We start from the raw sequence: 27,935 nt of genomic DNA, 5'->3' as shown, positions 1-27,935 counted from the left end.
TTATAAATTTCAGTTTGCAAAACACTTCCTTGTCAGCTGATGGACGACATAGAATTGCGCTTTGGCTAAAAAAGCCTAATTTTAGCATAATGGCTCGTTGCCTTATTGCTTTGTAAACGGCCAATGGACAATATTTAGTTTAGTGTTGTGGAAAAAGTGAAAACGCGTTGGAAAAATGGTGCTCGAACTGTTCTTTATCAAATGGAAAACGATTGAATGATCCTGAGAACACAAGTCGAAATCACCTTAAATCGTATGTGTCATTCATCTAAACTTTTGTTTGTAACTTAATTTTATAGGTATTTTGCATGTGTACGGTGAGACATAGTCGTTAAAATGTATTTTGTTGCTTTTTGACCGTAGTTTTTAATTGCATTTTCTTTGTTGTGTGTAGGAGAGTAGACAAGGACAGAAAGGATCATAGCAGGTAATATTTCTATAGATTTTTTCTGTATTTTTGTACTGCTGCTTTGACCAGTCATTATTTACCTGAAACCATTTATTCCTTAATCCTAAAAGTATGCAAGGGTCTAGGTACTTCCCTATTTTATTTATATAGCCCTTTTTCAGGCAGTTGTACTTATTTACATAACAATGAATAGTTAGGTGTTAAGAAGCCTTTAAGAATATTTATGAAAAGTTATAAAATCATTCTTTTTTTAATAATACTAGGTCTAAATTATATTCCAGTACCAATAAATATGCCCTAAATTTACTTATTCTGTGCAGGAAACTATCTAGTTGAAGTATATTTACATAAATGCGTTTTGTGTATTGTTTTTGTTATTAATGTGGCAAGTTAATTTGTTTACCAAACCTTATCTTATTCATGTAAGTTACCTACCTATGTTATTTCCTTTTATTTTATCATTACATCTCATTAAACTTATTTTTTTTTACTTGAACATTTTCTTATTATTTTTTTATATGCATGAGATCACTTTTTAAACCATATTTATAAAAATATTATGCAACATGTTAGCAAGAAGTGTTAATGCCACATCATTTTGTTATTCTTAGTTTATTTGAATCAAATCTTTTAGGGTTGATAATGGTAATCAGCAGCTTTTTTTTAGATAGGTTCAATTAATTTAGAATTCAAATACAAATAAAAGAAAATACAAATAAAATCTACTGTGTGATTCATTATATCTGATCTGTTATCTTCCTTTCTAATCACCTCTAAACAATGTTTCTATCGAGCTTTATTTTCGTTTTTTTCTAGACAAGTAAAAGTTGAAACTGAGCCATATAAAAAACAGTCACAATGGTTTATGTATTTTTCGTTCAGCCAGGGGACATGATCTCTTTTGATAATGAAATTACTATTATGCAAAGGTATGTACAAATTTTGCTTCATAAATCTATTTTTTGTTAAATTTAAGGTCTAAATTATACCTGCTTGTGTTTTATATTCGATGATTTTATGAAATTTGGCCAAAAATTGGTGCCAAGTTTAGGAATTGTTTGAATAGCATTCCAATTTTTATTCGACCTGTTCAAATTAAGAGTTTATTTTCACTGTATAGGGTGTCTGAATTTTTCTTTTCATTTATGTAGTAGAAGTACAAAGATAAGGTTTATTTATTATGCTATTTTTTTATGAAACTAATGATACTACAAACAGATTTGTTCTAGCCCCTGTAGTTTCTGAAATATAGGGCGAATTTGAAATTGTGGTATTTTTTACTCCTCCTGTATATATCTTGGTTATCTTATAACTTATCGAAAAAGTGAAAACTGAGTCCTGTAGAGTTTTTTATATAGAATCCAGTGGCGTAACTAGGTTTTCGCTGAGAGCTGTCATTTTCGAAATATGGCACAAAATTAAGTTTTTTCAAATGGGATATTTTGTATATTTTTTTTATTTACCTTGTTATGAGCTAAAATATAAAAATATCTAAAAATATAATATCCTCTATACCTATTTTCAGAAACAAGGTAAAAATGGATTATAAATACACACTATAACGAATTTATTTTCCAATTATACACACAATACTAATTAAATATAACACACAAATCTTCGCCAAATAGTCCAATTTGCTATTAACTCTATTCACAGAAGAGAATAAAACAGAACGAAATCTTACGTACAAAAGATTGGTACAACATTTTTTGGTGCGCCATCTATGACCAGGATAAAAGACTACAAATTAAATTTAAAAAAGAAATCTGCATTACCTTAACAGCAATTTTTAGCAGCGCCATCTATCGCAATGTATTATACCTAATCGCAATATTCCTATATCGTCGGTTGGAATCTTTCAATAAGAAGACTAAGAAAGGAGCATTCAAAAATCTTAGGTACACCGCGATGGGCCTCAAATATGGCCGACTTAAATTCCGGTTTATCAGTGCCGTTCTAATTTTATTTAAAAAATTTAAAACTATGATGTAGGGTAGACGTGGGGTAGACTCAATAATTTGTTATTTTATTTTACGTTGTGAATTTGGTAGTTATTAAAATTGTTATAAAAATATATGCAAAAAAAATATATAATTTAGTTAATTTAAGTGAATTTCATAAATGATCGGTTTACTACACGTATGTATATTATATAGTCACTTACTAGCGAAAAGTTGTTCCATTATTTCACTCAATTTTTGCCGAGATCTACCGCACGCTACACAACCAACTATTTTAGAGTCTTTTTCGATAAATCGCGATAGTGTCACTGTTAATTTAAGTTCTGCCACAATTTCCATCTAGATTTACTACCTTTATACAACTATCAGTAGTAGAATAAATAATAAATAACATAAAATAACCTCTGTAAAGACTGACAAATCCATAAAATTTCAAATCAAATTCAAATGTGTCAAATGAATCGTCAAACAGAACTGTCAAGGATCCCCACCCTAGAGTGCTTTTTCCGCCCACCACGCATGAATACATGGATAGCATTATGCTCCTTCCTTAGTCTTCTTATTCAAAGGTTTGAATGAAGACTCAACTCAAAATAATTAATTTTTATGTCTTCACAATTATTACACGACTGCAGTTTGTCTATTTTTTTATCTGGAAAAGAAATGCAATTTATTGCTGCAGGCATGGTAGGAATTACAGAAAATATAGACAAATTGCAGTCGTTATAATTACTTACATTAAAAGAATAGTTTACCAATTTCACTAAAAATACACGAAACAAACATATTTTTGACCGACAGTGGCGCCATCTGACAGCAGGATAATGCTATTCTTGTTCCAAACACTGCCATTTTTAAGTTTTTGCACCATGTACTGAAAGCACTCTAAATACCTCAGCGGACGTTTCTCCTAATTTCTAGAGATCACTGTAGTATTCTTTACTCTTCTAGCAATTTCCGTTATTTCATCCTTGATTTTCCACCAGTGTCTAAGAGATGGCGCTCCAAAAAGTGTCCTGTATTACCGATGGAATCTCCATCGGTAATATAGAGAACACGCTTAGTGGTTGTTCGCTCTCCCGAAAGATGTCGCCGTACACATTGACAATATATCTAGGGACTTTATGACAACATATAACTTTTTAACATAGGCCGCCGGTTTAAATTAGGTAATCAAAAGAGTGGAATAATTTATTTAATGTCAAATTTTAGTTTAGGCTATTCCACGCTAGTTTCTGTGTGTAAAATTATTGCACTAGTACGTAGAAAATATCTATAATTTTGATTGACAGTCTGTTAAAAGCTGCAAAAGTTCATTTTCGGTGCAATTAAGATAACACCATAGAGAGCAAAATTATCTCTGGTTGTTAATAAAATTGTGAATAAATTAAATTAAATAAAATAATACTCTTTTAAATTAGATTGATTTATGTTAAAATATTAAATAATGCATTTTTTTGTCTTATTTATGAAAATAAGTATAGAGTATATTGGGGAAAATAAATATAAAATAATATACAGGGTGTCCAATTTAAAAAAACATAAGGTTTAATCATATGTCGAAAATGACAGCTTCCAGCGAAAAACTAGTTACGCCACTGTATTCTACGTGAAAAACGCTACGGGACACAGTTTTCACTGTGATAACCAAGATACCAGGGGAGTCAAAAATAGCAACAATTTCAAATTTGTCCTGAATTTCAGGAACTTAGAGGGTTAGGACAGATCTGTGTGTAGCGTCTTTAGTTTCATAAAAAAGTAGCTATAAAAGTTATATGAAAACTGTATCTTTGTATCTCAACTTATAAACGAAAAACCCTATAAAACACATGAAAAGTGGTACAGTCTGTACTTTGTCTTACAGTTCTTATTTCTTAATTAAATTTGTTATTTTAAAATGTTTAGTGTGGAAGATTTAAAAGACAAAATTAAGGAAAAAGTGAATATACCCCAGGACCAACAGGTGTTGCTTATAAGCGGGGGTGAATCATTAGATGTCAAAAAGAATCTATGTTCGTACATGGCTGGTACTGATACAAATCCCATCTATCTGTTTAGCACAAATTATGAACCTAATAGGTTAGATATTTTGAAAAGTCTCAACTATAACGATCTAGGTGAGTTTTTTTCATATTTTCAGCCATATTAAATTTCTACAGTGTGTTTAAAAAACACGTGCCACCTCTTGTGGGGAGATTCTCCACGCAAAAAGAAGGATTATTTTTTATATAATCCTTATAAAACATTTAAATAAACAGCAATATATTTTATACGTCGACTTGACGAGTACGTCACCGCAAATCGCTCCGCCCACTCATTTTATTGGCCACTTGCAAATTTGTTGAATTTTTATTGATGGGTCGCGTCGTCTAATTTTTTTACGAAAAACATCGAGAGAATATCGTTTCCCCTCTCACGGATACCCCGTAGCTACAGAACGGACAGACGTACTGTATGCTGATATAAAAAATAAATCTTATTTTTACGTGAGGAATCCCCCCCACAAGAGATGGCACATACAGGGTGGCCCATCGAAAACGTTCCGCAAGGCATAACGGCCACGATATTTTTTTTTTCAAAAAATCCAAAAATACGTCAATTTTGTTTGTGAATACTTGACCCCCCTTCAAAAGTTGTCCCCCTCACAAACAAAATTGACGTGTTTTTGAATTTTGTGAAAAAAAAAATACCTTGGCCGTTATGCCTTGCGGAACGTTTTCGATGGGCCACCCTGTATTTTTTGAAACACAGGGTGTATAATCAATCAATTTTAGAAATCAAACAGCGGCTTACAGAATGCATGAACCTTCCAGTCTCTCTAGCCACCGTTAAAACCAGAACTTTAGTCGCTATGGATTTTTTTAATATAGCTAAAACTCAGTTGGAGTTCTGCGAAAACTTGGTTCATGATCAGCACCTGCAGCAACAAGGATGGTCTGCTGTTATTGCAAACTTAGAAGATATCGTGGGGGAATTTAGAAAGAGATGGGATCTGTTTTTGAAGGTTTATAATGAGTTTATGGCCGACAAGACAGCTTTTTCTGATCTTTTGGAGCAGTAAGAAATGTTATTCAGGGTCTTGCAACAGTGTGTCCATCATATGTTGCTCGTTTTATAAAAACTTCCTTTCTGATTACTTCATATTATCCTAAGATATTATTAAATTTATTTTGATACTTTCAGAGATATTAATAAATAAATACAAAAATATTTTTTCAGCCTTTAAAAAAATATTAAATATACAAGAAAGGCCCTGGAATCAAAACTATACTAAATATTTACTGTAGCTGGTCTGTACTTACTTTGCTATAAATTTCGTAATCTTAAATCAAACAGGATGTTGAAAATCCCATGCCAAATTTTGTAAAATATAATTTTTTTTTCGTTTTTTTTTTAAACGGAACACTCTGTATATTATTTCTTTTTTTGATGCAAAATTAAAAAATGTACATTTTTTGTATTTAAAGTAATTTAATATTTTTAACGGTTTCGCAGATATTCGCTGTCTTATATTACATATGGCTTTTTCAACGGTAAATTTTTATCAAAGCCACTTAATAATATTTCTCTGGTATTTTACCGTTACAAGATTAAGAATGAAGCCAAAAATGCAATGTATACAGGGTGATTATTAAAAAAAATATCTCGCTCCGCTCACACTTTTTTGAGCAACCCTGTAGAAGTTCAAATATTTCCTGAAATACGCGCTAGCATATACGAGGCATGTTTTTTAAGTAAGTACCGTTCTGGAATTAAAAAAAAAACGTGCAAAGATATCGCAATAATTTTATTTTTACATGAAAGCTTGTACCTTAATCTACTTTTCTACATAATTTCCGTGAATATTGAGGCACTTGTCATAACGTGGCACCAGTTTTTCAATACCCTCCTCATAAAATTCTGCCGCCTGACTGGTTAACCACTGTATCACAACTGTTTTGACTTCGTTATCGTCTTGAAGACGCTGACCGCCCAGGTGTTTCTTCAAGTGCAGGAATAAATGGTAGTCACTGGGCGCCAGATCAGGGCTGTATGGAGGATGATCTAGAGGTTCCCATTTAAAAGATTTGATGGGATCTTTGGTCCGATTAGCCACATGTGGACGGGCATTGTCATGCAGCAAAACAATACTCTTACTCAACTTGCCACGTCTTTTGTTTTGGATTGCACGGCGCAGATTGTTCAATGTCTCACAATAAGATGCTGCATTGATTGTCTCATTACGAGGCAGAAACTCCACTAGCAATACTCCTTTTCTGTCCTAAAAAACTGTGCACATGATTTTCCGGGCAGAAATTGCTTAAACTTCACTGTTTTGGGTGATGATGAATATCGCCATTCCATGGACTGTTGTTTCGATTCTGGTGTGACGTAGGCCACCCATGTTTCGTCACCAGTAACAATTTTGTCTAAAAAATCTTCACCTTCATTGTGGTACTGCTCAAGGAAAGTCTGCCTAAACGTTGGGTTTTGTGCAAATCCGTCAACATTTTCGGAACCCAACGTGAACACAATTTCCGGTAATTCAAGTTCTCGGTCACAATGCGATACAAAACACTACTAGAACATTGAGGAAAGTAGTCGCACAATGATGGAATTGTAAAGCGTCTGTTTTCTTTCACCTTTTCGTCCACTTTCTGCACCAAATCTTCATTAACGACCGAAGGACGCCCACTCCGTTCTTCATCATGCACATTTGTGCGGCCATCTTTAAATGCTCTCACCCATTTCCTTACCATTCCATCACTCATAATGTTTTGTCCGTAAACTTCACTGATCTCACGATGAATATCGATCGGTTTTACGCCTTTAGCACTAAGAAATCTTATGACAGCCCGTACTTCACAATCGGCGGGGCTCACGATTGTCGGAGGCATCTTAAACACTCAATAAACAACGTATACAATGAAGAATCAGACTGTACTGGCGTCTGTGCATAGACAAGAGATGTAGGTAACCAGCGCGCATGCGCGGAACGCCGACCGTAGCGCTGCGGCGGCGGAATCGCAAAACGGTACTTACTTAAAAAACATCCCTCGTACTTTAGGCACGCACTTAATCAAAATTCCTAAGTTCCTTTTTATAGTATGTACCTATAAATGCCAGACACACTGTCGCAGGACCCTGTAGATTGTAGTAATGAAAAATAGCTACAATATTATTTTATTTATTTAGTTTCCCAGAAGATAAGAATGTCCTTCAGAAGATGCCTGTAATAGATATTTTGTTGGAAGCTCAAAAAGAACCGCTGGACAGTTCCAAATTATCAGAATCGACAAATATTTCTCAAGAAAACGAAGGTTCAAGAGATTTAACCCTGTACGAATGGATATCTTCGTCAGAGAATAAAAATAGTCTGGAAGAGTTACATTCTGTCTGTAGAGATAAGCTGCGAAAGGTACTGCACATTTTAAATTAATTTTAGATGAGAAATATTGGAAAATTGATAAAAGATGGCGTGCGTGTCACAAGACACTTTTTTTACTTTGACTTTTGACAGGTGTCAAATAAAATTCTTAATCATCATCATCTTATGATTATTCAACCGTTTGCCTCACATATTTATTATTATTCATTGATTTAATTAATTTCAATATGTTCATATGTATAATTTAACGATGCCATTCTGTCAAAACTGTGATATTTTTTTCCGAAAAACTTACCTTTTTTTAAATAAAAAATATTCTAGGGGTGGTTTCACCCCCTTAGAATTCGAGTTTCGAAAAATTCCTTTTTATCGAACCTCTACACCGTAAAGTCAATCCGTTTTCCAAAAATTAGCTCTTTACGTCAAGCAGAATCGTGGTTAAGAAATTACCCAACTTTTTGGAACACCCTGTATAATTTTTTAAAAAATTTCAAAATTTGTAAAAAAGACAAATAAATTATGCTTCTCCAAGCGTTTTCCCGAAAGACTAACCGTTTTTTAAATAACAAATATTGTAATATTTGAGGGGCGTTTTCACCCTCTTGGAATTTGAGATTCGAGAAACCCCTCCTTATCGAACCTCTACACCCCACCGTCAATCCATTTGCCAAAAATCAGCTTTTTACGTCAAGCGCTTTAAGCAGGATCATGATTAATCAATGACTATGTATAATATTCTTTGCTGTTTCTTATTGTAGGATTTTTATTTCTTAAAAATTTAAGTTGGTAATAGTTTTTACGTCTTTTTTTTGACATACACGCCAACTTTGATTGATTTCTCTATACATTTTAATTTAATTTTAGATGCCACGAGGATTAAGTTCAATTCCTTCAAATCTATTTATTGGCTTAGATTCAAATATCCCTGTTGTTTTTTGCGTATCAACAGTATTTTTTATTAATAATTTTTCAGTTTGAAAATGAAATAATGCCTTCGTTGGAAAACCACATATCTGAGACTCTGCAGTCAGCTGAGAAACCGGAAAGGAAGGAGATTGAGGGGCTGGGTAAAAGACTTTGCGATTTGGAAGAATTGTTGAGAAAAATAAAGAAATATGTTGAACATCAGTCTGATATGGCCCAAGCATTCCAACAAGTAAGTTTTGTTTGATTTATCGCTTTCGTAAAGTTTGTATTTTGATTTGTGTTTATCTTAAAGTAAATATTTGTGTTAAAACATCAAATTTATTATCATAGTTAACAATAATAATGTTATTAAACAATTATTAATGTTCAAAATTGATTTATTTACATTTAATGATACAGGTTTTAAAGTTTTGAATTTTCTAAGCCTTATTTTTCATTTTTAGAAATGAAAATTTTAGATATTTACTTTTAATCAAAATATTTTAGGAAACATAAATAAATTAATTGTAAATATGTAAACAGTTATTATTTACATCAACAAAACTCACCTCCTTAACAGCACTTAAATATTCTAACTCAAAATATTCTAATAAGGTTGCGATGAGTTTTTTGCAACGGCTGTTAAGCTATTTTGTACACCTCGCACTAAGAGAGGTTCAAAAAAGAACAATGTTCGAGTGCAAGGTCTGCTAGTTTAAACATTTTCAAGCTTAAATTCATTTAAACTAAAAACTAGTAATACAAAACTAAAGTGTCAAAATGAATAATAATGTCAGGAAATAAATATACAGGGTGTTTCAAAACAAATGCGAAAAACTTCAGGGGGCGATTCTTTGTTCAAAATAAAGGGTAGTTTGCTTCATAAACGTTGGGTCAAAAGTCAACCATTAGGGAGATATCGCGGTACAAAGATGGCGGAAAAATAAGGTTTTTATTTTTTATCTTGAAAACGAAAAGAGATAGACTAATGAAATTTTATGGAAGTATTGCTGTTATGAAAACACACTTTCTGGTAATTTTTATTTTTAAATGAAGTGGAAACTACCCCTATCATTCTTGTTATCGAAATTTAAAGAAATATCTTATCAAACACATGCAAAAAAATTAATTGGGATAGCTTGGTTTGTTTAGAAACTTTTTTATCTCTTTTGTTTTTTTGATAAAACTCACCGATTTGAAATTAAAAAATAAAAAGTAAAGCATTACATGTCAGGACAAAAGACATTTTTAGATAAAGAATCTAGTGGGCTGCTCTAATTTTTTTAGGAAAAAATCTAGTGCGCTGTCACTTTTTAGGATGTTTCTAATATTATTTTATTGACATTACTCTACTGCAATACGTTATTATCTAGATTCTTATTATTAGCGTTATTATCACTAGATTCTTTATCTAAAAATGTTTTTTATCCTGACATGTAATGCTTTACATTTTATTTTTTAATTTCAAATCGGCGAGTTTTATCAAAAAAACACAAGAGATAAAAAAGTATCTAAACAAACCAAGCTATCCAAATTAATTTTTTTGCATGTGTTTCATAAGATTTTTTTTAAATTTCGTTAACAAGAATGATAGGGGCGGTTTATTTCAACCCCTTCCACTCATTTTAAAAAAGTGAGAAAATTACCAGAAAGTTACATAACACTAATACTTCCATAAAATTTCATTAGTCTATCATTTTTCGTTTTCAAGATAAAAAATAAAAACATTACTTTTCCGCCCTCTTTGTACCGCGATATCTCCCTAATGGTTGACTTTTGACCCAACGTTTATAAAGCAAACTACCCTTTATTTTGAACAAGGAATCACCCCCTGAAATTTTTCGCATTTGTTTTGAAACATCCTGTATAAATGTGGCAGCTTGACATTTTTTACAGCAGAGCTACCATCTGAAACCCCAGCGGGAAATTTAAATTCCAGTTTGTTAGCTCGGCGCGGAATATATTCACGGTTGGCAATAATGAATTTAAAAATCGCGCCCTCGATTACATAACTAAAAGTTTAATTGGTATCGAATATACGTTTTTTACATTATCAAATATCACTAATTGCGACATTTTAAATTATATTTTCTAATATATTATTTGTAAGTTTTCACCTATTTTTCTGTTCTTCTAGAACGAAACTAGGGCTTCACACACAAAAGATATAAGTATACTGCCAGACCTCTGCACCACTCATTTACAACAATTAGAATATATAAAGCAATGCCATCTGAAACTAATGGAAGACAGAAATAGAGTTATCAGAGCTAAATATGAGCTTAGTAAAAGTTTATGTGCTAGGATAGGGTAAGATAATATACAAATTTACTGGTTTTAGTTTTTTTTTTAAACTTAATTATCGGTGTAGGTGGGTGCAGAATATTGAAAACAAACTGTGGGAGCTTGATTCTCACTTAGTGTATTTCCACGAACATTTGCAAAGGTTAAGGAAACACATCGAAGTCTTCCAGCAGGTGCACTTAGCTCCGACGACTTATGTCAACGCCGTGGTCGAAGTAGTTAGAAGAAGAGCTTTTTCTCAGCTGTTTTTAATGGTGAGTATCATTAATTTTATGTGATATACTTTTTGCGCACATAGCACGCCCACTTATGGCCTCTAAAGATTTTCTAAGTTTTTTATCTGTACACATATAGTATACCTAATTTATGATAGCTTTGTTCGGGTTCTTGTTATTACCGATTCTGAACCATCCTAGAACTCTGCAGCGCATGCGCAAATGAAATAGTGTCATATTTCCTTCTGCGCATACGCATCACAGTTCTAGGACGGTTCAGAATCGGTAATAAGAGAAACCCGAAGTAAGCTGATAATAGTTTCTTTCTATTCTTCTTTTCTTGTCAGATATTAATTATTCGTTTGGCTTTTAAAATAATTTTAATTATATTATTGCAAAACATACTCATAAAATATATTTTTAATATACACTATCTTATATTCTGAACTAAGACAATATCTTCAATTACCTTTAAAATTAATAATATACAGGGCGATTGATAGTGATATTTATTAATACTGGAACGTTAGTAATGAAATATGAGTATAATAATAATAGCAAAATAAAATTACACTAAATCACCACAATACAACAAACCACTTTTACTTTTACACTGGACGCGCGTTTCGCTAACCATGTTAGCATCATCAGCAGATGATTATAAACTAAAGTACAATCTACAAGTTGAGCGTTTATATACTCGCCCAGTAGGTACCGAGTGGGCGTGGCAAAATCTAGCCAACCGAGTCAGAGCCCACTGAGCGTAACAGTTAATTTCCGCCACTAGAGTAGTAGGAACAAAGAACTTGAAGGAATTGGACCGTTGACTCTGTTCATACTATCTTTACATTTATTAATTCTGATGCTTTCATATGCATCTAATTGCCTGTAATTTGAGATTTGTTTAATTAATTTTAAATTATTAAGATCTATACAATGTTCTTTTTCAACAATATGTTCGGCAACGCAAGATTTATCCGGTCTACCATATCTTATCTGAGCGAAATGTTCTTTAAATCTAGTTAATATTGATCTTCTTGTTTGCCCAACATATTTCTGATTACAATCTTTACAAGAAATTTCATAAATACCTGACCTTTCTTCAAGTTCTTTGTTCCTACTACTCTAGTGGCGGAAATTAACTGTTACGCTCAGTGGGCTCTGACTGGGTTGGCTAGATTTTGCCACGCCCACTCGGTACCTACTGGGCGAGTATATAAACGCTCAACTTGTAGATTGTACTTTAGTTTATAATCATCTGCTGTTGATGCTAACATGGTTAGCGAAACGCGCGTCCAGTGTAAAAGTAAAAGTGTTTTGGTGTATTGTGGTGATTTAGTGTAATTTTATTTTGCTGTGTAACACCAAAGGTTCCAACCCTCAACTGTAATAATAATAATGAAATAATTATTAAAATGCAGTCCAAAAAATGTTAATTGATTAAAAAAATACTATAATAACAAATTTCTTCTGTTTGTAAAAAGCGCTCTGATCTGTTTTAATATGTTTAAATGATGTAACAAATTTGAAGGTAGGCTTTATCAGGGACTATTAGAATATGAATTACACAATGGCAACGCTACACAAAATTCTTTTAAATTTATGGCCCTCTATGATGTAGTAGCGAAACTACCGCATTAAAATATCTGGTTCTGAGACAGGCTTTAAGAGTCTGTCTCCATTTGATACCTACAACTGTACACATGTAAGGAGGCTTCTGTTGCGTAGCTATATACTCTGTGCTTGTGGTCTCTCTGTAGAACTACTCAACACTTTCTCTTGGGTGTTTTACTCTCTCAGTTTCAAGAATACCTACCCGAAAATTATGAACCAGCCAGTATCTCTAATAGAAAATTTCTTTTACTACTTTGACGTTTCTGACGCACGTTCGTGACGTTTCAGTGGGCGTCCGACCTGGCCTGCCAGAACCTCACCATCCACAACGAGGAACTGACCAGGCGTAAGGAGTTCACCGCCCAGTTCGAAGGTCACTTCCTCAACACCCTTTTTCCGGGCATGGGCGACGTGCCGCCGCCCTTCGCCATCGAGGCGCCCGCCATGTTCGACGCCAAGCTGCCCGAGGTCACGCGGGAGGACGTGGAGAGACTGAGGCGCGAGCTGCCCGAGTTCGCCGAGAGTCTGACGCTGCCCGATATGGACCGCGTGACGAACTTTTTCCTGGGCAAGGCGGGCGGTGCCGCAAAGGAACAGGAGAAGGATAAGGTAAGGAGCTAGAAAGTTTATTTGTTTTTTATGTTATTAAATTACCAGTGGCGTGCAAAGAATTTAGGGGAAAAAAAGGTTGCCTACCTCAGAGAAAATATTTTTTTTTTCAAACTTCACAAAGATATTATTTAAAGAAATCGCAAAACAATTTCCGATGGACGTGATCAATTTTGAGTGACAAGCGATAGCGACAGCGTTGCCAGTATGTGATGGATTTATGAGATGAATCTTAGGGTCTATTCTGTTGTTTACCTTGGTTATGGTTTTATGTTCCATTTCTATAGTTTTTCTGCTTTTGTTTGTCAATCAATGTCATTTATGTGACAGAAATCAAGCAAATACTGGAAGTACGAGTGTAATTCTCATTTAATTTCTAAAATTTGTAATAATATTTTGTATTTATATCCAAAAGCAATGGAGTAAAGGTAAATAAATTTTATTAACTAAATAGAATGACTTTTTAGGACCATTTAAATTTATCATGCAGCCATTGTTCAAAGTCAGGAGCATTTAAAGAAAACATGAGAAACAAGACAAAAAGTAATTGTGAATGTTTTGTTAGCTATAAAAATATAAATAATGATGAGATTTATTTATTTTTTATTGATCTGTTTTAATATTGGACCTGCAAATCTTCACTTGAGCTGTCTAACGAGTTTAACAGTTAAAGTTTAGAAATGTTACAGAAATAACTTTGAAAGTTATTTGCTTTGTTTGAACGTTTGAAATTGTTTAAAAAAATTATTTGTGACGTTTGAAAAAAATAGCTTGTTCTATTCAGAGTAAAAATCAAATGCTTTTAGTAGTATTGTACGTCACTGAAATCTATACCAACATGTTATGAACCTCTACCTGTTTTACTCCAAAAGTAGTACTTTAGTACCTTAATTGCAGTATGTACTCTGTATCTAGAGACTCTACATAACAGTGTTTTTTAATTAATCTGGGCTGGATCTGCTATGTTTTCTTTCTTTAAGTTTTTTTTTGGTACTTTAAGGTTGATGACGCGAAAGCTGTAGAAGACAAACTAATCCAGGCTGTATCAGATGTGGGCCTTGCCAGTAACCTGGACAAGAACCTCCTAAAAGCGACTGGCAGCGAACCCTGTCTGGTTACTGTACCCGGATTACCAAACCTCAAAGACGACAAGTTAGTTTCGATTTATATCAATCTTTTTTTTTTAACTTTTATTTTTTTCTTGATTTTTTTTAGAGGCTGTGAGTCCGAAACGGACACCGAAGAATTCGAGAAGGTGGGCCAGAGCCCCCTCGAATTGACATTTCCCCAAGGGGCGGCTCAGGCTGTCATTTCCGCCCCGAAAGTTACGGAAAAACAAGACGCGTCGACGAGCACAGAGGTTAGTGAATTGTTTGGATATAAGTGTCCAACGTCAAAAAAATGACAGAAAATAACATTTACCTCTTAATATATCACTGTTATATGTATCCGTTCTTTGGAGAGACTTAACAAAACATGCTTTAAGAATTTTGACACTAAATGTCATTATTAGAGGCATATTAATAATTTGTAAACGCTGTTTTCTAACCATGTCCCTGATTGTAAATTTTTTCAAGGGTCGAAACTGTCGATATTCTAAGATAATAAAGAGATTAAAAAATATTTACTAGCATTACAGATTACAGTATAGTTAAAATTTTTAAACTAGTTGCGTCACATTGAGCTCAGAAGTAATTTCGACTGTGAAATATATTTAGAATCAGTGCTAAGGCACCGAATTACTTAACAATACAGAAGCGACACTAGCGAATTGTTTGTTGACTAATTTTTAAGTGACTGTCATATTTTTGGGCTATAATCTTAAGGACGTCGAATAGTCAATTGTCAAATTTTGTATAGTTGACGGTTAATATAAGAGATGAACGTTTTTTTTTTTAATTTCCTTATATTTGGGATTATTTTTTTTTAAATTTTTTGTAGAAATTAAAATTTAGACCAAAAAGTTAATTGAAAGTGTAGGTTAGGAAGGAAGAGAGGTGCCATTTCTATATCTTTATATTTTTTTACCTCTTTAACATGTATTTTACATCAAAACATAAAAAAGTCATCGACAAAAGGCAGTCCATTAAATGCCTATCCCTGGTTAGTATTTCCCTTTTTTTTTATCCCTTGTAAACGCGTTTATAATTTTGTTTTAAGGATTTTTTTCGGGAACATTTTTTTGAATTTTTTTTTAGTTTTTAGTTAAAAAACATAATTTCTTGATAATATGGCAACATAGGTAGTAGATTAAATTTAGAAGAAAAATTTAAGCGAAAATATTTTTTTGTATATTTTCAAAGTAAAATACTCGGTTATTTTGGAGTTATTTGAAAAACGGTAAAGAGGAAATATGTTTCTTTTATCGAGATCTACAAGCCCTGAAAATATCTGCACTTATTTAAGACTCATCCGCGCCATCTTTTCTTAAATTCTCGACTTACCTTGATCAGTTTTAAGACCGATATACCACTCTGTGCTACGCATACTGTCGCTTCTGTAAAGCCCAGGTTATACTGTTGTACAATCCCTGTTCAATTTCCGATTAATTCCAGGCGAGAAACCAAGTTTTACCTCCCAAAAAACCTCCCCGCTCCTTTCACAGAGCCTCCCAATCGTTCGACACCGACCAGCGAACGCTCAGCACCAGCACGAACGAAAGTTTCACCAACATCAAAAACATCTCGCTAGACTCGATTGATGAGCTCTCGAGCATCAAAAACTTCAGCAATGCCACAACGGAGAGTTGCTTTAATTCGCACTACAACCAGGCTCTTTCAAAAGAACAATCTAGTTCCTTGTCTAGCACGAGTTCTTTACACTTATCCGAGAATATTGCGAGAAGCAATGTCGCGTCACATTACGGAACATCCAGTCTGATGCTGAGCCGTTCGAAGTCTGTGTCGCCTCAGAGTCCCCGAGATAACGCGTCGCCTCAGATGTGTCATCAGCAGCAGGATTTTGTCAGTGACGAGTTCTACATCGACGAGAGCCTGCCATCTAGTGTGGGGACTGGTAACAGCCAAGGATCGGAATTCGTTAGGCAGTTGGACAACGCCAATATTGTCGTTGCTATGTTACAGGTATCTATCTTGGTTCGGGAAGTTCTTGCTACTATTATGTCTCCGTAGATTTTTATTTAAAAAAATTTATACTCTTACTCTTTTGTTATTAAGAACTATTTGATATTTAACAATAGAGCATTTATAATAACGTCTATACCAATAATAATAGTGTATACGATCTTATAACCCAAATATATGTTTTATGCATTCAATCGTATAAAAATACCAACAAAAAAGTCTAACACTAATTTTATATTGGTGTCACATTTATTTTTGGCGCCCAACGTGGGGCATATTTTGTTATATTCATATTTTATCAATGAATAATTATAATATTATTAATTATTTTATTGTTTCAGTAACGTAAAACAAAATCTGAAAATTATTGAGTCTACCCTAGTTTATATTTTAAAACGTTTTAAATAAAATTAGAACGGCTCTGATAAACCAGAATTTAAGTCAGCCATTTTGACGCTTCTTCCTTGATATTTTTATTAAATATAAAAAAAATAATTAAATACATGGAAAATTGACATTTTCGTATACATGAATTTTAGTTTATCTTATACATTTTATCAGAAAATATTATTTTTTATTATCCTTATTTGTTTTTTGTATAGTTTGTAATTTTCATATTTTATATTATTTTTAATATTTATTTTAGCACATTTTGTTTAGGTTTGTGTTATTTCTCTTAATATTCTATTCAGTTTTTATTTATGTAATATTTTTACTAATTTGGTTCATTTTGATTTAAATATACTGATAATTGAATTATATTTTTAGGAGACTAATAATACAGTAAATAACTCATATTTATACATATTTTTTTTAGTACAGCACACTATTAGTTATTCTTTATTAGCCTATTTTTTAAGCTTGTTTTTTTTTACTTTGTTTCACTCAACTTACCTATGTCGTTTTATTTTGCTTAATTTTTTTGGGGATTTTAAGAAAATAGTAGAATATAGAATTTTTTTCAAGATAGATACCTGCTAGCTTTAGCAAATTATTTATTAAAAAATTTACTGAATTTAACCCTTTCCTTTCCTTTTTTACATTACAGAAGCTTAAGTGCATGTTTATTTGTTATAAACACATTTTTTGTTTAGCTTTTCCCATTATTTTATCATTCATCATTATACACATTTGTTTTGTATATAAATGATATAGCAATTATGAATAAAATTGGATCAATTAATTGTTTCTTTTTAGGACAACTTGCAAATTTCGAGGAGCCAATACGAGAAAGTGAAAGGAATCCTGTCGAATTTGGGCTCGTTATCCAAACAAGATGTAAATACGTTGCGCGGCGAGCTTAGAGACTTAAAGAGTCAGTTTGTTAGTGAGAGCAGGGAATTTACCGAATTGTACAGTAGGCTCGGCGGTTCCCTGCAAAATTTAGATGTAGAAATCGATAAAAGCCAGAAAGAATTAGCTGAGGTTATGTTGAAAGAACAGGAGCATGAAAGGGATACGTTTAGGTATAGTTTGCTAGAGAAGGAGAGCACTATAAAGGTTTTAGAGCGAGATAAGAAGGTAAGGCTAATAAAGGTTTTGTATGATAGTTCTTCTCACGTTACTTTTCTTTATTTTGACATTTGACATTTTTTAAATCGCATTGAATGTTGGCTCGCTAACGCTTGTCCGTCAAACGTACAGCCTCGTCACAAGAAGTATGATTTTTACTTTTAATAGAACAATATAATACATATTAAATTTAACTTTTCTGACATTTCAAAAGTTATATGAGACGAACTATACCACACTTAATACAGGTATGTAACTTGACATTCTTTCAAAAAGGTGCTTGAAGATAGGAACGAGGAAATTTCGAGAGAGTTAGCACATTTAGAAGAAAAAATGGCGCAACTTACGTCAGATAAAGCCAATGAAATCGAAGATCTCTGCAAGAAAATTCGCGAGAAAGAGCTTGAAAAAGAAAAAGCTTTAAAGGAAACCACCGAATTTTTAAGACACGAACACAAAGCTGAAATAGAAAATATAAAATCTAGGTAAGTCAAAATTAAAACTCATATTCAGTCTTCTATTTTTTTTAAATTAATTTAGGCTTAGGTAAGGCTAGTAGGTATATCAAACTCTTGAATTTAACAAAATCTAAAAAAAGTACCACAAAAACACATTAATAGGTCTCATCTATGTCTATTATCAAAATACATTTTTTCGAAATGATTATAGCAAAAAATAGATTCAGTCTAAAATTAAATCAGTCTTAAATTGCCTATAAAACTACATAACTGATTTTCTTTGTATAATGCCCAAAAAATAAACAAATAAAAATTTAAATATCTCAAGTTTATGCAAATTCTATAAGTTAAATTACTAAAAATGGCACTACTATCTTTTTAACGTTTGTTAAATTACCTAAAATAAAAAATGACACTATTTAATGAAATGGGTCCCACGTTGGGCACCAAAAAATATGTGTATATCGTTTTTTTGTTACACCCTGCGTACGTCACCTTTTTGCAGTCGTGAGGTCGTCGATATTTTAGAAGTTAACACTATATACAGGGTGTCCTAAACGAAGCATGAGCGAAAAGTGGAAAAATGTGGAGTGAATTTAACCATTTTATTAATACTTACCTGTTTTCCTAAACATCAAGAATAACAGATCAAATTAGCGAAGGAAAGTCTACATTATTTTATATAGGGTATTTTTATGGTGTGACCAACACTGTAATGTTTAAAATGCTTTCTCTCAATTTTTATAAATGCAGCACACTGTGTTTTATTCTTCTTTTAGATGCAAAATTAAAAACTTATTTTATTTTAAAAATTTTTAAAATAAAAATTGAATAAAATATAAGTGATAGGCTTTAATGAAATAGGTCCCACGTTGGGCGCCAAAAAATATGTGCGGAACGTTTTTTGCGCACGGCATCTTATCGCCGGTGAGATAGCAGCCAAATTCTGTTTAGCTAGGTCTAGCTAAGTCGAGTAATTAAGTGCATAAGTATTCTTAATTTTCTGACGTGTATAATTACAGATTTAAATTAATGACCATGGAAAGAAGTCCATCGTTGTCGAGTTTGGAGAAAGAAAAATCCGGCGACTTTGCTAGTTTACCTTCGACCATCTTAGCGCAGATGCAGAACAATTTCGAAATAGAAAAAGAACGAGCAGTGCTAGAAGAGCGGCAACGCTGTGACAAATTAACCGAAGAAAAAATAAAAGACTTAGAAATGTCGTTCGTTATGCAGAAAGACTTGCTATCCCAGGACGTAGCCAAGCGCATAGCGGAAGACAAGGACTTACAAATCGACACTCTGAGGGAGAGGGAGAAGAATTTGAATTTGGAGGTTATCAAGCTCAAGACTACGATCCAACAGTTGGCGGAATGCGAGCAGGAACGTATCGACTGTCAGATGATGGAGGAATTTGACACGTTGAAGAAAGAGAAGGATGAACTAGAGGAGGAGTTGCACAAGCTTAAAAGCGAACGCGAAACTCAAATGATTACTTCTGTTGCTGTTTGCGAAGGTAAGGTTGAGTTTAGTGCCTCTAGCAAAGGACTTTCTTGTATTACTGTGAAATTATGGTGTGGTTATTCTTTCATCAAACATTCATCAATTTGAGTGTTTTAAATTTGTAGATTACGTCTATTTTTTTTGTAATTAGAAAAATTGGATGCCAGTACTAGTCCTCTTCAGACATCACTACTACCGTCGCACGATCTCTCTAAAAGCGAAATCGCACCGTTCCATTTGCCACCCAGATTGAGCATCGACACCTGCAAAAAAGGGGACATTGTTCTGGTGATTTGGGACCCCCTGTACGCCAACTTCCGGATTCTGCAGGTTTGTGCAATGAATAACTAAAGTACAATCGATGCCAAATAATCTTTTTGTTACGTCATTTGGGGCGCAAACATTTTGGAAACAAAAATATTTTGATAAAAAGAAAATATTGAAAAATCGGCAACGCTGTGCTGGTCAAGCTAATCATGTGACTAAAAGTTTATTCGGTATGATCTTTATTATATGTGTTTGGTTTGGTTTAATATTAAAAAAATCTAAATTTCTGTGTAATAAATCTCTCTATAATAATAAAAAAAAGATTTTGCAGGAGGCAAAGTACGCCTATTTTCTCCATACCGATTCTCTGGAGAGGTTGGGATTGTCCATTAATAAGAAGGTTCCTAACAAGTCGTATTGTACTGGGGAAGTTGTGAATAAGGACTTTTGCCATGCTAGAAGGGTGAGATATGTATTTAAGTACTCAATATCTTATTAAATAGATAGAGATATCTTCTTGATAGAGATTGAAATAGTCATCCTATTACTTAGCCATCTAAAGTTCAACACTACACACATGTCCAAAATTATTGAATATGTATATCTTTAAAAATATACGGAAAGGAATTTAAAAAATCTTTTTTATACGTAGCTTTGATAATCTGTAATAAACATTTTTTTGTTAAAATGTTTATCGTTCAGATCCAATATTATTACAAATTCTTGCTTATTTCGATTTGTGGTTTCTTTGGGGTTTCAGAAGAAATTTGACCATTATTTTGGCCTTAAAATGCCTAGAAACATTATTTCACAGTTTAATAGAGTCAGAATAGTAACACTGTCTCAACAGGGCTACCGGCAAGTTGCAATAGCTGAAATTGTAGGAGTTAAACAAAAGCGATGTTTCGCGAATATTAAAAAAAATCAGGGAGACAAACTAGGTTGCAGACCGGCCTGGAAGAGGTAGAGAGAGAGTTACTACTGCTGTACAAGACCGTACTACGTGTTCTCTTACTACCTCTACGTGTTCCGAAGCTAAATTTACAGCATAGTGACTACAATGGTCTGAGGAGATGAGAGCAAATGGACCTAATAGGAATTTGGTCATGTTTAGTGATGAAACAAGAATAGGCCTAGTGTCAGATTCGCGACGAACTTTGGTCTGGAGAGCATCTGGAAGACGAGCACGCTTGAATGCAGCTCAACCCCGTGTCCCGTTTCAGGGGGAAGCATTATGGTATGGGCAGGTATAATGCACGGAACTCGAACTCCTCTTGTTTTTATTGATGGCACGATGACATATGCCTCATATCTTAGAGACGTTTTAGAGCCTATTGTGCGTCCATTTCGAAGGGCAGTGGGGGATGAATTTGTTTACATGGACGATAATGTTCCTCCCCATCGCACTTTAGCGGTTAGCGATTTTTGTGAGGAAGAGGGTATAAGAAAACTGTGGTGGCCACCGATGTCTCCAGATATGAATGTGATCGAGCATGCTTGGGACATGCTAAAACGCCATATTGCCAAAAGGAATGATCCCTCCCGTACCTTAAATGAATTGAAAATTGCTGCGGGCGAAACATGGGAAGCCATTCCTCAACATCTTCTGGACAACTTAATTGAGAGCATGCCACGTCGTCTCAGAGCTTGCATTGAGGCTCGAGGAAGCAATACAGACTATTATGGTGGGTTCATACAGCCAAACAAAATAAAATAAGAATAAAATAAAATAAAATAAGAAAGTTGGTTATATGGGATACCTTACATGCGTTCATACAGCCAAATAAAATAACAAATAAAATAAGAAGTCTTTATCTTTTAACTTCTTGTTTTATTTTATGTGAAAAACGGCTTTGCGCACGCTTAATTCTAACCTACAAATATTTTCAGTTTGATTTAATTTATTTTATAATTTCACATAAGTAAAATGTATAATATAGTAGGCAACGAATAAATAAATATACTATAAATAGTAAAATTACTATAAACAATCGTAAAAGTTAACTTTTATCCAGCCTCATCGTACTGCGCATGAGCAAATATATATTTCTTATTTTATTTTATTTGACTGTATGAACGCACACAAATAAGGATTCCTTATTTCTTATTTTATTTTATTCTTATTTTATTTTATTTGGCTGTATGAACCCACCATTAGTTGTGAGAAATAGTTAAAATTGTTTTCAACATTTTCTGTTTAAAATGAAATTTGTTTTTGTTGATTTTCACTCATTATGAAATAAAATTATAAACAGCCTAGTTGCACTTAGATTTTTAATTTTATATTAGTTAGTCGTGTAGTAAGCCAATATGTCCAAAAATATAAAAAGAATCATTAGGTCCAAAATAAAATATCGTTATATGCAATAATTTTGGCCATATGTGTATGTTAAGACTCATTAGGAATATATTTGTGTTTCAATCCCTAACTGTACAAGTACACTCTTATTTCAGGAAGGCAACCGATACCACCTCTCCGTAGGCACTAAATTCTTCCGCGTCAAAGTGAAACCCGTCTCCTCCCTTCACCACAAGGACCAATCGCAATCGTTCTACCATCCGCGACTCGGCTCCGCCTCCATGTCCGCCAGCCAATCGTCCATCTCCAACTTCGACCCCGTGATGGAAGAGAGCCAGTCCACAACATCCCCCCTCCTTGAAACCAACCCAGAGGAGGACCCCATCGTCACCAAGGACGGACCCGAGGATGGGGAGCGAATAGCCCTTGAAACTCCTTGCGAACCTGGTCGTAGTGACCCGGAGAGCGGGAGGATCGACGTCATCGAAAGACCGGAAGAGATCAAGCCTCAGAGTGTCGAAAAGAACTTTGCCGAAGACAGCGGGATAGTGGAGAGTATCGAGCAGGCTACTGCAGCGACTGAAGAGGTGGGAGAGAAACAGCAGGAAGATGACCGGTAGGTGTAGGTTTTCCTTTAGGTCCGGCTTTGTAATTTGCGCGTGGGTTTGGCGTGAATGTATGACGGCCCGACGGAGTATAATGTTATATACGCAGCCCGTAATTTTTTTTCTATATTTCTTTCTTACTTTATATATAAAATAAGACTACATATACTTTTATATTGTCTAAATTTTTATACAGTGCCTTAAAACACTTTTTTATTGTTAAGTTTAGTTAAACATTTTAGTATCGTATTTTCGTGTATCTTCTTAGTATATATTTGGTTTGAATTTTTGAAAGTTTGTGGTGCCTTTCTGCGTTTTTTGTTTATTTTATCTTTGTCAAGTTTTTAACAACATTTTGTCAAGACTTGAATTACAGTGGGTTATTGTTTCTGATGATTTTCTTTTGATGCTCCTAGGTTAACTGTATTTTGAATCATCCAACTATAAGTTTTTGATGTTTAATAAATAAACTGTGCTCGAAAATGCTCTTCTGTATTGATTAAAGAATATAAGGAATTGAGTTGGTGTTTGACAGTGGTCGCGCTATTAGAACTCTGAATTCAAAAATCGATATCTCGAAATCCATTAGAAATAATTGATTGTAGTTTTTTTTCAAAAACGTTCTTAATATTTCTGCTGTATTTTCTTCGCAGACAGTATGTGACATAAAAGTTACACGGATTGCTGAAAATTGCTATGCACCAAAAGTCAATGGATGGGGTTTTTTAAATTTTTGAATGAAAAAAAAAACACGCCTCTCGATTTTTTCTTATTTATACATCTTGTAAAAGATCCGAACTTCAAAAAAAAGAAGTTTCAATATCTAATGTGGTTCTTGAGTTGAATTTTTAAATTATCGCGATTACTGACGTTTTCTCGTTATAAAAAAAATGGACACCCTTATTAACGATATCCTTATAATTCCATTTCAGATGCTCAGAAATATATCTAATGATTTTATCTAGTTATCTTGTTGTAAGTCTCAATGAATTCTCATAATTTGTTCATTCAGTACCAATCGCTAATTCTAATATCCTCTAACGATGTATTGCCAACTATTTCAATCATTTTGGGTTGCTCTGTATAAGATCATAACAAGAAGTATTATGAAAATCACAACCATATTTCATCAATCCATTCATTCAAGGTTATCTAAAAGATCTTTATAACTCTATAAATCTTAGTGAAACATCCTTTTAGAATCAAAAAAGTGTTTTAGAGCATTGTGTACAGGGTGTTTACTTTTATTTTAGCCAACCTATCTCCTCAAATATTAGTTTTAGAAAAAAGTTTATATTATGAAAGTTTTTTAGAGTTTTGTCTGATACCTAAACTTGGTCGAATAGATATTTTTTATTTGCCCAAACCTTCACAATTTCATCAATAAAACTTTTCTCTAAATACAATATATTTTACGTAGATCACCAATGGCTACAATATAGTGAACATGCTGTACATTTCTTTTTCTATTTTCATATTATTTAAAAATATATACGGAGTATTTTTAAGTAGTTATATAGCCGTCGACGGCGTCATATAGACACGTCACGTTATCATAAGTAAACTTTTAGTCACTAGGTTAAGGAGTTTTTCTTTGTAAGCATGAATTTAGCCGCGAGTGACAAAACTGCTGTTTTTTACGTTTGTTTATTGATTATTTAATAAAGACTTGATATTTTCAGTAAGGATCGATTTAGTGTTTTATTTTGGCGCCTTGTGTGTTCTGGGCTTTTTCTTGTCCTGTTTTAAGCCATGTAAAAAGACACTTTAGAAGCTATATCTGGTTAAAGCATCAATAAGCAAACAAAATGAAGTTTTTTTGTTATTTTTATACATAAATGTTTGCTTTTCATTCATAGATTATTGTTTAATTGTACTCTCTCCCCTATCGTTGTTTTCAATTTTTTAAGATACATTCATACATGATACAACATCAACTATTATGAAGATCTAAAAATATTCAAAACATCGGTAGTATTATTAAATTATATAAAACCATGCAAACTTTTATTAATTTACTCTTTTACATACATAACATAAATTCACACATTTTCTTGTACAGTAATATTTATAGTAGCTTACTTTAAAATTATCAATTAGGACTGTTTGGTTGGGTAAAGTAACTGGTAATACTCAAAAGACTTTTAATCACTATTTTTAAATACAAGGTTTTCACACAAATGATTCATTAAAACTTAGTTTGGAATGTACAAAGTGTGTTTCTTTCGGAGGTTCCAAGTTTCTTCGTGAAATTACCATATGATCGAAAAAAAAACGCCGTCATGGTTGGCTTAAAAATGAAGATCGCTGTCGTTTCAAAGCCGACACGACGTCGTTTTTTTTTCGATCGTACAGTACTTGGTTTCAAAGGTGTGTTTTATTTTTCTGTATCTAGGTGTGAGGTGTGTAAGGCAGTTGAAGTGCAGAAAGCGAATAGTAGTGCGAATTGGCTAGAGGCGATGTTTAGGAGCATGTTTTCCAAAAGTTCGCAATGAAAATATATACAGTATGTAGAGGATTTTATTTGCATTTTAACCTAATTACTGTTAATAACCCTTACTTGCTTCCTAATAGTACGAGAGCTAGCAACGTCGGGAAAACAAGTATTTTAAAAAAGCCTTGGCCTTTAATATCGTTTACTATGCCCTCTGGAACAGCATGCGGCCCGTCTGGCTGACGGTAAACGTTGCGTTCCCTACTGCGCATTGAAAGAAGATCCTATATTTTTATTAGTCCTTTAAATTCTAGTAATGAATATAAATCGACCGAATCGAAGTGAGGGGTTAGAGTTCGAGACCGGGTCAGGGCAAAAACTTTTTTATTTTATTTTTGTTTATATTCTGATAGTAAAGTCTAAATAAAAAAAATATTATCTTCTTCCGATGCGCAGTAGTGAACGCAACGGGTATCGGCGGCCAGACGGGCCGCATGCTGTTCCAGAGAGCATAGTAAAAGATATATCAAAGACCCAGGTTTCTTAAAATACTTTCTCGAAAACGTTGCTAGAGACTATAATATCAATAGAAGAGTATTGTTTTAATAAGAGGGTATGCTTTATTATCTGTGGTTTGTGTGTAAGACAGTCTCTAACATTCGTATAGTATTCGGGATTAAAAATATAATTTTGAGCTTTGTTATTAACATATATTAATATTATTTTTCCTTATTAACTTCTTTCTTTAAATTTACTTGACTCTATTTTTTTGAAATTCTTTTTGAAGTTTTAATCCGATTCATTCATTTGGGAGTTTCCTTTTTTTTTATCAAAATAGCTAAATCGCTGATTCCTGTACAGGGTTGTTCAGCTATCAGTATTCAACATTCTTCGTTCACAAAAAAAACAGAACGTTGACATTTTTCAATCATTTAAAAATGTGTTATACAGGGTCTTTTAAATAACTGCAAGTATTTTAACTTTTTAGCTTGTGACCTTCGTGCTCTGGTACCTAAGTTAAGGTAACAGTGTATGTGTGTGCTCACCCAGTACCGCCATTTAAAATATTTGCACTTTTTTAAGAAACTAAGCCCGTTATAGCATTATACAGAGTGAGTCTTAAATAAGCGTGTGGAACTGAGTGTTCAGAAATATTTTTTCGGTTAAAATTACTTGAAATTTACTTACTAGTTTTATCAGCATTAGGATACACCAAAAAAAATCTTTTTAATAATAATAGCTCCCGTATATAGCATTTAACGCCTTGGGAGTAGCAAGGTACAGCTTGCTACTACTATACCAGAGCCGTTCGGTATACAGGGAAGGTAATGTGGCTAGCACTACGCTTCAACCGCCTATTATTACCTCAGAATTGTGAATCCCAAGTACTCATTTAAGGCAACCTAGGTACCCAAACTATTTTTATTTTAATAAAAATAGTCGGCTGATGAAATGCCGGGTGTGGGATTCGAACCCACTACCTTCAGATTGGTAGACGAGAGCTATAAGTAAATAAGATAAATAGACAGGGCACCTACAATAAGATAAATAAAATATATTTTCTACAAAATAAAATGGTTATTTTTTGTTTTGTAGAAAACAACAACAAGCTGATTTGTTAGAAAGAAATAACATTTTACAAGATTTTTTTTTCATCATCGTGAACGATATAACTAAAATAAAAAAATATATTTTTTTTTTTGGTGCACCCTAATCAGCATGTGTATTAATGATTTAACATAGTTAACTTAATATCAATTTTTAATATATAAGGAAACTTGTTACATTTACAGAGTGTTACCAATTACTTTTCACATCGGATGTTAGACGATAGATTATTTAGCGAATAGACAATTGAAGAAGTTGTTTTTGTGATATTAACTGCCTTTTTTGACAAGTGTATCAAAACGAGGAAGGTTGTGTTTGAAATGCTGTTTTAAATTCTTTTTCCGTAAGTTTCATATAAGTATATCTCCTAGAATAGGGCACATCTAGTATATAAACGTTTTAAAATAATATGATGTAATATAGTTTAATAATAATCGACATTAAAAGATGTGCTCTAACTCCTAGGTGTTTTTTAATTTATTCTAATTTGAGTGATAACTTCGTAAGGGCCAATTTTAAAATACAAATAAATATATTTATATCTATATAATTTGTTTCCTGTAGAGGTTATAATTGCTCGGGCTTGTTTAAAAGGTTTTGTTTCAAGCAATTCTATGATCTAAAAAGTTAATAATTTAGTTGACAACACAGTATTATTTTGATTTCAGCTATATCATAATTATTGATTATTTTGGGGTTATTGCTTTGAATAAGAAGACTAAGGAAGTACTACATACGTGTAGTAAACCGATCATTTATGAAATTCACTTAAATTAACTA

The 27,935-nt window shown here is 33.2% G+C and overlaps 1 protein-coding gene across 5 annotated transcripts; it reads left to right on the top strand.

The window, feature by feature from the left end:
- The first annotated feature begins 22 nt into the window (after positions 1-22).
- LOC115886429 (RB1-inducible coiled-coil protein 1) lies at positions 23-27,926 on the top strand. Of its 5 annotated transcripts, XM_030905572.1 has the most exons (21): positions 23-253; positions 395-427; positions 1,226-1,338; positions 4,276-4,487; positions 5,145-5,427; positions 7,546-7,768; positions 8,712-8,894; positions 10,782-10,954; positions 11,016-11,202; positions 13,066-13,386; positions 14,387-14,538; positions 14,602-14,746; positions 15,942-16,469; positions 17,667-17,990; positions 18,258-18,466; positions 19,462-19,955; positions 20,094-20,272; positions 20,532-20,672; positions 22,664-23,124; positions 25,509-25,619; positions 27,341-27,926. In XM_030905572.1, the coding sequence occupies exons 3-20, from the start codon at positions 1,268-1,270 to the stop codon at positions 25,606-25,608; spliced, it is 4,386 nt and encodes a 1,461-aa protein (XP_030761432.1). In that variant the 5' UTR covers positions 23-253; positions 395-427; positions 1,226-1,267; the 3' UTR covers positions 25,609-25,619; positions 27,341-27,926. The 5 variants fall into 5 exon arrangements, with proteins under 5 accessions (XP_030761432.1, XP_030761433.1, XP_030761430.1 ...); XM_030905573.1 differs by lacking the exon at positions 27,341-27,926 and having other exon boundaries at positions 20,541-20,672; positions 25,509-26,000; XM_030905570.1 differs by lacking the exon at positions 27,341-27,926 and having other exon boundaries at positions 25,509-26,000.
- The last annotated feature ends 9 nt before the right edge of the window (positions 27,927-27,935 follow it).

Source organism: Sitophilus oryzae, unplaced genomic scaffold (assembly GCF_002938485.1).
Source record: "Sitophilus oryzae breed Bouriz unplaced genomic scaffold, Soryzae_2.0 scaffold_488_pilon_pilon, whole genome shotgun sequence".
In the NCBI taxonomy this organism is placed as follows: Eukaryota; Metazoa; Arthropoda; class Insecta; order Coleoptera; family Curculionidae; genus Sitophilus; species Sitophilus oryzae.
Note: the sequence above shows the minus strand (reverse complement) of the source record. Positions and strands in the feature narration are given on the sequence as shown.

Bases quoted from the DNA above. Each gene is read 5' to 3' on its own strand.
- LOC115886429 (XM_030905572.1), top strand. From the start codon at position 1,268: ATGGTTTATGTATTTTTCGTTCAGCCAGGGGACATGATCTCTTTTGAT. The intron at 11,203-13,065 runs GTGAGTATCATT...GTGACGTTTCAG, and splicing joins TTTCTCAGCTGTTTTTAATG to TGGGCGTCCGACCTGGCCTG. The intron at 18,467-19,461 runs GTAAGTCAAAAT...GTATAATTACAG, and splicing joins ATAGAAAATATAAAATCTAG to ATTTAAATTAATGACCATGG.